The 8,787-nt window shown below is 45.0% G+C and overlaps 1 protein-coding gene across 3 annotated transcripts in view; it reads left to right on the top strand.

Annotated features, from left to right (window-relative positions):
- The first annotated feature begins 255 nt into the window (after window positions 1–255).
- Nt5dc1 (5'-nucleotidase domain containing 1) overlaps window positions 256–8,787 on the top strand; it is a 110,917-nt gene continuing 102,385 nt past the window's right edge. For 2 of the 3 annotated variants that reach the window (XM_029542507.1, XM_029542506.1), the window contains exons 1-2: window positions 278–448; window positions 7,641–7,732. In XM_029542507.1, coding sequence (XP_029398367.1) covers window positions 356–448; window positions 7,641–7,732 — 185 coding nt within the window. In that variant the 5' untranslated portion in view covers window positions 278–355. Of the gene's footprint in view, window positions 449–7,640; window positions 7,733–8,787 lie in introns of all 3 variants that reach the window. The other variant, XM_021204761.1, reaches the window with a different exon arrangement.

Here is an 8,787-nt window from a genome sequence, read left to right as displayed (position 1 = left end):
CTAGCAGGGCCCTAGTTGAGCACTTCAGCTCCAGCAGTACCTGCTGCACTGTGCTGGCTGGAAGCAAGCCGCGGAGCTGGTCTGTACCAGCCTGCAAAACTGGGACGCTCCAGGAAGCGGGCAGGCCTCTGACTGGAGACGCGGGAGGGGCGAGCCCTGTGATCAGAACCCGCCCCGCTTGACTAGCCCCGCCCGCCCAGGCCCCGCCCCGGCCGTCTGTCTTGTATAAGCCTCCGCCCCGTCAAGCCCCGCCCCGCTCCTAGTCCTGCCTGCGCCTTACGCCTGTAGAGAACGGGCAACTTCTGCTCGCACGCTCTACCAGCCTTCCGGTCTGCGTACCCGCCGCTGCACTGCCATGGCGCAGCACTTCTCCCTGGCCGCCTGCGACGTGGTCGGCTTCGATCTCGACCATACGCTGTGCCGCTACAACCTGCCCGAGAGCTCCCGGGTGAGTGGCACGGGCAGCCTCTAAAGGCGGCTGTGCAGAGTGTCGTAGGTCCCGGGCCGCTGGGCGGAAGTGTACTTTCAGGGGTTCTGCGGTCTGGAGGAGGAAGCCAGGGGCAGAAGATAGCGCAAGACGGAGCCGGGAAACCAGCTTGTAGAACCCTGAAAAAGCGGGGCCAGGGGCTTTGGGTGTCATTTGTTGCCCTATTATTTTTTCCCAACTCCTCTGGGCACCAGCTGAGTGGGTACGGCCACTTGTATTGAACTTCAAGAAAACATGGCTGCATCTTTCCTTTTGCACGCCCAAATAATCACCTGTCAGAGCTTAAGTATTTCATACAGGGAGAGACTGTATAATAGTATTGTGAGAAACACTGATCGAAGTCATTAACATCTTAGACCTACTTTTGTCTTTACCAAGAGAAGAAAACAAGCATTTATTGTGCACGTACTACTTGATCTGTGAGTTTTAAATAAAGTTGTAATCTCAACAGAATCTACCCAGAATATTAGGGGAGTAGATTGCTTTATTTGTAGACTTGTGTCCTCATCTTAATTGCCCTGCTTTCTCTCACCCTCTGGGTTCACAAGAAACTAAAGAAGAATATCACAGTGAGAAATCTAAGCAGGACTCTGCGGTCAAATTCCCTGGTTCGGGACCCTGACACCAAGTGCCTACTAGCTCTGTGACACTGGGCAAATAATCTGGGTTCCTTCTCAATTTCCCTTTTGAGGATTAAGTGTGCAGTCGATTGTTTACTATTATGGTTTGCACCCAGGGTATTTGAGTAGACTACATCACTAGTGCAGACAACAGTCAAACAGTCAGTGTAGTCCTGTCAGGGCCCCAGTTGGTCAGATTCTCCAAAATCAAAATTGAGGCTCCTGAATCACTCCTGATGTGTTTTCTGTATACAGATGCTTTTTTTTTTTTTTTTTTAAGGTGTGTGTCCCTTGCGGGGGCTCTGTTTTGCTTGCCAGTTACACAGATCTCATTTCCTTTCTCATAGAGACAGTTTAAAGACATATCTTTAAGTCTTGTTCCTTTGGCTACTCTTTCAGAGTGTTCTCTGGGTGTTAATTTCTTTTCTTCCACGGCTTTCAGATTCCAGTCTGGTTCATCTTATGCACTTCATCTGTATTCACTGTCATTCATGGGGAATATTGTTTAACCCCTGTCATGTTAAAAGCCAATTTTGTGCGTGTGTGAGCATAAATATTTTAGGATATAAGATTCACAAGATACTCTACTGCACGTTTTGGATCGCAGTGCTGGTTGAAGGCTGACAACAATACCAAGATGGTGAATCTTGGTTATGCTTGGTATGGAAATCCTAAGTCTCACTGAGTACTGAACACCAGGACGTAGTTAGGATCAACCACAGACAAGTAGGAGCCTCTCTGTGGTTAGCAACCTGTTACCAGAAAGATGATGTAAAGTTCTTTTCCATCCTTATGGTGGAGAGGAGTATTTGCCAAGGCTTGCCAGTCCTGGAGGGAGGGTCTCTTCCCTTCCATTCAGAGTCTCTTCATCATGTGGGGTCTCATCTTAAGTACATAAATTATGACATCGCCCTCCCACCCCTGTCCTCCTCTTCCCTCCTAGGAAGCTTTTTGTGTCACCGCTTCCAGTTTCTTTAAACCTGACTTCTCCCAGTGCTCACCAGAAGCTTTACAGATTCTAGTTACTCTTCGGACTCCCCCACCCCCAACCTCCGAGGGTCTCTGTCTTCAGAGTTTCAGAAAACAGTGTTTTCTATGTCTTGAGCATACTGGGCTTAGTAATTTACAATGTGGTTAGAATTAACTGAATATGATGACACAGTCACTTTTTTTTTTCCTTTTTGGTATGGTTTATGTATGTAAAAGTAGCTTTTACTCGCCTGACATCATTGTTGGCCTCATCTGCTAGCCTAGGCCTAGTCTTGGAAGCTTCTAGCCTATGTACAATCTTATTGAGGCCTAGAAGGGTTAGTCTCTGAGACTTACTTTTCTAGCTCTTTCTGATCTCTGGCTGGCTAAGGTTCAACTTAGCTGTTCTGGCTCAAAACTCCTCTCCAAACCGACTGCTTCCATCTGGCCTTTCTCTAGGCTTCTAACTGAGTGCTCTGCCTGGCCTCATACTAACTTTGGCAATATGTCATTATCTGACTCCTCTCATTCTCTAGCTTGGTCTGTTTTCTCCTGTGCCTAGCTTGTTCTCTCTCTGTAACCTGTCTCTGTAAAATTCCCAGTTCTCTTTCTCTCTTTGCATGGCCCTTCAAGTAGCTTCCCTTTCCTCTCTCTTCTGCAAGTTGGGCGTATCCTATTCTGTTGATACATCACTTTATCTGCCACTCAATTAGATATCACTTTCAAACTTGGGTGCTTCCTTCTACAAACTAACTTTACCTTCATGGTTGGGATTAAGGGTGTGCATTTAGGGTGTATTTGTATTCCAGCCAGAGGGATTACAGGTTTGTGCTAAGACACACCACAGTTAGAAACAGGGGACACCAGAGCCAGGAAGCGGGAGCAGGTGGGTTGGGGAGCAGGGTGGAGGGGGGGGGATAGAGGGCTTTGGGGATAGCATTTGAAATGTAAGTGAAGAAAATATCTAATAAAAAAATGCCTTAATAAAAAAAAGAAAGAAACAGGGTTTTTTTGTTTTTGTTTTTCAGAAAATATCACAATCTCGGTTTCACAGTGTGACCAAATATCTTGCAACATATGTATATATGTGTATATGTATGTGTGGGTGTGCTTCACATGTGAAGGTCAGAAGTCTATGTCAGATGTCTTCTCCTGCTCTCCACCTGTTTTGTTTTGTTTGGGACAGCATCTTTCAGTGAACCTGGATTTCCCATTTCAGCTAGACTGGGTGTCAGAAAGCCCATTGCGTGTCTCTGTCTCCTGTGCTCCTTTCCCACTTTGGGATTATGGATTCATAGTACTGCACTATATAGCCACTATTATACTATGACTTCTGCTTATGTGTATCGGTTGAATTTGTATTAGTTATTTTTCTCATTGCTGTGACCCAATACTTTACAAGAAACAATTTAAGAAGGGATTTAATTTGGTCCTTTGTTTCTAGGGTTTTAGACCATCCTGGCAATGCAGACATTGTTGTCTTATAAAAAGATTAAGGAGAGAAGGAATATGTTTGGTGGGTGTGCAGTCAGGTGTTGGGAGAGAGAGAGAGAGAGAGAGAGAGAGAGAGAGAGAGAGAGAGAGAGAATGAGAATATGAATAGAGTAGTAGAGGCTGGCCATGAGCTTGTGGAGAGAGAGGGAGGAGGGGCATCTGGAGAGAGTGGAGAAGGGGCCGAAGGGGACAGAGCTGGAGCAAGAAGGGAAGAGCAAGAGAGAGGAGGGGGTTAGCAGCCCCTTTTATAGTGTGTCAGGCACACCTGGCCAGGTAACTGGGGCAAAGCTTAGACAAAAAGTTAACAGACATAACAGCAGGAACATGAGGCAGATGGTCAGATCAGATCAACAGTCAGCAAGGAGAGAGATAAATGTTGGTGCTCTGCTGACTGTGCATGTATGTGTGTGCACACATGATGAGTGAACATGTGGAGTCAGAGGACAGTTTATAGGAGTTGGTTATTTCCTTCCATTGTGTGGGTTCTGGAAATTTAACTCAGGTTGTTGCAAGCACCTGTACCCACTGAGCCTTCTCTTCAACCCCTCCAGTTTATATTTTAAAAGTGGGTTTCTTCACTGAACCTGGCATGCTAACTCATTGTTTTAGCTAGGCTGGCTGGCCAGCAAACTTTGTGGAATTCTGTCTCGGCCTCCCTATGCTAAGGTTACAGTATGCCAAGTACTGTATCCACTGAACCATCTTCCTGATTCTTCTACTGGCTTTTTTTTTTTTTTTTTTTTAAGATTTGTTTATTTTGTGTATATGAGTACACTGTAGCTATACAGACAGTTGTGAATCATCATGTGGTTGCTAGGATTTGAACTCAGGACCTCCAGAAGAGCAGTCTGTGCTCTTAACCAGTGAGCCATCTCTCCAGCCCCTTCTAATGACTTTTAATTCCACTTTCATTCAGTCTGGGCCCCCAGCCCTTGGGATGGTACTCATTCTTTCAAGGTAGGTCATACCTCCCCAGTGAAATCTCTCTGAAAACACCCTCAAAGACAGACCTAGAGGTGTGTTTCCTAGGTAACTCCATCTCCAGCCAGATTGATAAGCAGCTTTACAAGCCCTCTGGGGGATTTCTAGAGGTCATTGTTAATCATAAGAAATGCTAACCACCAGGCACAGGAAGGTTAAGTCCTTAGTAGATCCTGATATCTTTGGGTTGACCTGTACGGTGCTGGGGCCTGAGTTCCCATTTCTCACACCCAGGCTCTCATCCCCACAGCAGGGTGTCCACATGGCTGGCACTGCAATTGGCAGGTGATGGGTGGAAAGGAATAGCACAGCAGAGGTAGATGTTCAGATGCTGGGAACTGCAGACGCTTGGGGAGAAATCAAGGACGTTTTCAGTGAGGGTATTTAACAAGTGCATGATGTCATGCGAACAAGGACCCCTGTGTGTCCCTTCCCCCAGGGCCTCAGGGTGGCAGACTGAAAGGTCAGAGAATACCCACTCACCTTTTATCTCTGGTTGGGTGTAGTGGCTATTCCTGGTTGTCAACTTGACTATATTTGAAATGAACTACAATCCAGAATTGGAAGGCTCACCAGTGAACCTAATCTGGAGACTGGGAGATAGAAGTTTCTGACCTGGATCTTGGTATGGAGATCTTGAGACACAGTGGTGATTGAATCCAGAAGATTAAGACAGGGAGATCTCCGAGTCCAAGATCATCTGGGATTAAAGGTGTGGTGGCACACACCTTTAATCTGGGATACTCCTTCTGCTGGGGACCATATAAGGACATTGGAAGAAGGGAGTCTGGCTCTCGCTCTTTCGCCTTCTTGCGGTGTGGGACTCAGCAACTGCTAGATCCTTGGACTTCCATTCACAGCTACTACCATTGTTGGGATTTGGACTGCAGACTGTAAGTCATCAATAAATTCCTTTACTATATAGAGACTATCTGCAAGTTCTGTGACTCTAGAGAACCCTGACTAATACATTGGGAGAATGGGGCATCTGACACTGTGAACATGTGTACCGTTTGAAGGAGGAGCCACCCACCAGTCTTGCCATCCTTACTGAAGGCCCTGCCAGGTCTTGTAATTCAGTTTTGTAAGCTGAAAATCTAAAGTAATTTGAAACCTTTCCATTGGGCCATCACCTCATTTTCCAACACAGCAGGATTATAGGGTTGCTAGGCTCGGCAAATTAAAACACGGGGCATGCACATGGTTCAACTTGAATTTCAAATTCAAGTTTTTGTGTGCACCCCAACTGTTAAATGGAACATGCTTATCAGAAAAAAACAAAAAACAAAACAAAACAAAAATACTTGCTATTAATCTAACATTTATTTTTACCTCGTCATTCTTTATTTGGCAAATTCCAGTGGAAACCAAACCTGTGTTGTGGACTGGCCAGTTGGGAATATTTATATAGTGGCAATGGGCAGGTGTTGCAGTCAGTTCTGTTTAGGTTTATGACTAGCACAGGACTAATGATAAAAGCAAATGCTTGTGTTGGATTTGCCTACATGCCAGGTACCTCCCTCTGAGCTTTACATCTGCTAACCCCATTCTGGCAATAGGCCTTGCAGGCAGGATCCTGACAGATATTTTTTTTTAACTGTTCATGGTACTTTAAAATTTCTTTTCAACATGTGGGTCTATGGTTCCTAAGGTTAAGGAATCCCATAGGAGCTGTAACCCCAGCACTAGAGAGACAGAGGCAGAAGCAGATGGATCTTTCTTTGTTCCAGGTTAGCTAGGGTACATAGTAAGATCCTGTCCTAAAAGAGGTAAAAAAAAAAGTCTTATAGGAGCCACCAGGCCACTCTCGTCCCTTAAATTCAGGTGCCTTTAAGAAGCTGCACCCGTTCTGAATCACCTTCATGATTTTGAACTATTGATAAATGGCTCTGTTGGTCCGGGTGAGGGTTATACTGCACTAGAGACGAGTCATACTTAGTGTTTTTAATTGGTTCTTGGGCAGAGAGCAGCTCTGTTTGGTGGGAGTCTTTGCTTTCTCCATTCTCATTTCCTGGCACTCAGCTCCTACTACCCAGGTACAGCAGAGGGCAGGCCCTTGCTGTCTACACCTGGCTGGTCTCCATTTCCCTGGGTTCACCCAGCTCTGCCAGGTGTCCCATGGTTGGTGTCTCACTGACCTTGGCTCACAGATTCAGTCAGACTAGCTGACCAGAATGCTCTGGAGAGCCACTCTTTCTCTGATTCTCAGTGCTAGGGTGTCAGGCCCAGAGTTTGCATGGGTGCTGGGGATCTGACCCCAAGTTCTCATACTTGTATGGTAGCCACTTCACTCATTAAGTCAGCTCTCCACCATCAGTCTACTTATTAAAAATGGGTATTTTAATTAAAAACAACTGTTGAGAAATACTGTCTGTCAATAGTCAGAGCTTTGGTTCATCCTCTGCTTACATCCAAAGACTTTGTCCCTCCTTGGTGCTTAGTTGTTCTTTTTGTGTAGAGAAATAAGAAATGTCTTGTGTCTGATAGACACCTCATGTTTCCTCCTAACTCATCTGCCTGGTCAGGTGGATCTCACTGAGTTTCCTCTCAGCCCGGGCCTTTCCAGCACTGACGGACCATAGATAGATATAACGGCAGAGTGGTCAGCAATGCTTATTGTCCTGGTGACAGTCCTAGTGCAGTGGTTCTCAACCTTCCTAATGCTACAACCTTTAATACAGTTCCTCATGTTGTGGTGACTACCACCCATAAAATCATTTTCATTGCTGCTTCTTTTTGCTACTGTTATGAATGTAAAGTAAGTACTTTTGGAGATAGAGGTTTGCCAAAGGGTCAGGACCCACACAGCTTGACTATCACTGCTCTGGTAGCTGTAGTCAGGTTTTAACAATAATTTCCAGTCCTTTAGGACCTGGGTTTAAAATTAATACCTGTCTTAGTTGTGTAGTTGTGTGCTGGTGTGCAGTTTGGGGCTATTCACCTGGGAGGGGGTAAACTGCAGAGCTTCCGTTATGTATGTTCTCCTCCTACCTAACCCCATTAGTGACTCTGTTAGGGTTTCAGGTCTACGAGATTGAGAATGAACAGTGAACTTCCTGGTTAATCTCTTTTGCTTCCCTTATTTGCAGCTCATTTATAACAGCTTTGCTCAGTTCTTAGTCAAGGAGAAAGGATATGACGAGGGGCTGCTCACTCTGACTCCGGAGGACTGGGATTTCTGGTAAGTCTCCAACTCCTTTTTCATCTGCATCCCCCGTGGCTCCTAATTGCTGCTGATAAAAATCTTACTTCATACTCTTCTGTGAATGTGAACAGTGAAATGTGAAATTAGTCAAAAACAAAATAACCTCTATTCTAAAAGTTTTGTGTTTAATGAATTGAAGTATTGTACTGTGAGCATGTTTAGACTTTATTTAATATGAAAGTGAACTTTCAGTTTGTGACTACTAGGAGGGTAATTTTATATAGTTTCAGTCAGTCTTAGCCAGAAGGTTGACAGGTTACTAAGAACTGTAATTTACATCTTTGTGAACAAGTTTGTTTTGTTAAGAACCATGGAAGAGCAGTCATCATGTTTAAATAAGTGATTACTTTAGGGCATTTGAATAAATATTCATTTATGATTTTTACTGTTCAATTCCCTCCCTGATTTATGATTTTCAACTTCACAAAGGGCATTCTTGGTCTTTCTACCTCAATTAAACAAACAAAAAGCAAGTTAATTTAAATTGCTCAGTTTAAACAGGCTGGTAGCATATGCACGCAAGTATGAATATAATTCAAGCTACCCAAGGCCTGGGGTTGAAGGATGCTGTTCAGTGTTAGCTGAGCAGCATAGAAAGTCCCTGTCTCTAGCTCAGTCAGCAATCTCCAAGCAGGAGGTTTGTTCAGTCTTCCAGAGACCACTGAAACAAAAGGAGCTGAGTGCCTCCCAAGGCCCAAGGATCACTGCAGAGAGAATGGAAAGATCATAAAAGGTAAAGATGGTGAGTGACTGCAGGGGGGTCATTCTCAGGAAACAACAGGAGAGTTGCACATAGGAACTCACAGAGGAACAGGAGGAACAGCAGCATGCAGAGGAACAACAGAATGCACCGGTCCTGGGTAAGTAAGCTCAGCCAGATAAAACCCAAGCTTGGAGCAGGAAGATGGGACCAAGTCCCACCCTTAGCTGAGCTATTGACAGTTGAGAGCTTCTAAGAAGAGGAAACGTTAGTTTTCTTCAAGGATGGGGCTTCTGAGAGGCTTACCCATGTACAAGTGGTCACAAGCTGA

The sequence above is a fragment of the Mus pahari genome, chromosome 9, assembly GCF_900095145.1.
Source record: "Mus pahari chromosome 9, PAHARI_EIJ_v1.1, whole genome shotgun sequence".
Taxonomy (NCBI): Eukaryota; Metazoa; Chordata; class Mammalia; order Rodentia; family Muridae; genus Mus; species Mus pahari.
Note: the sequence above shows the minus strand (reverse complement) of the source record. Positions and strands in the feature narration are given on the sequence as shown.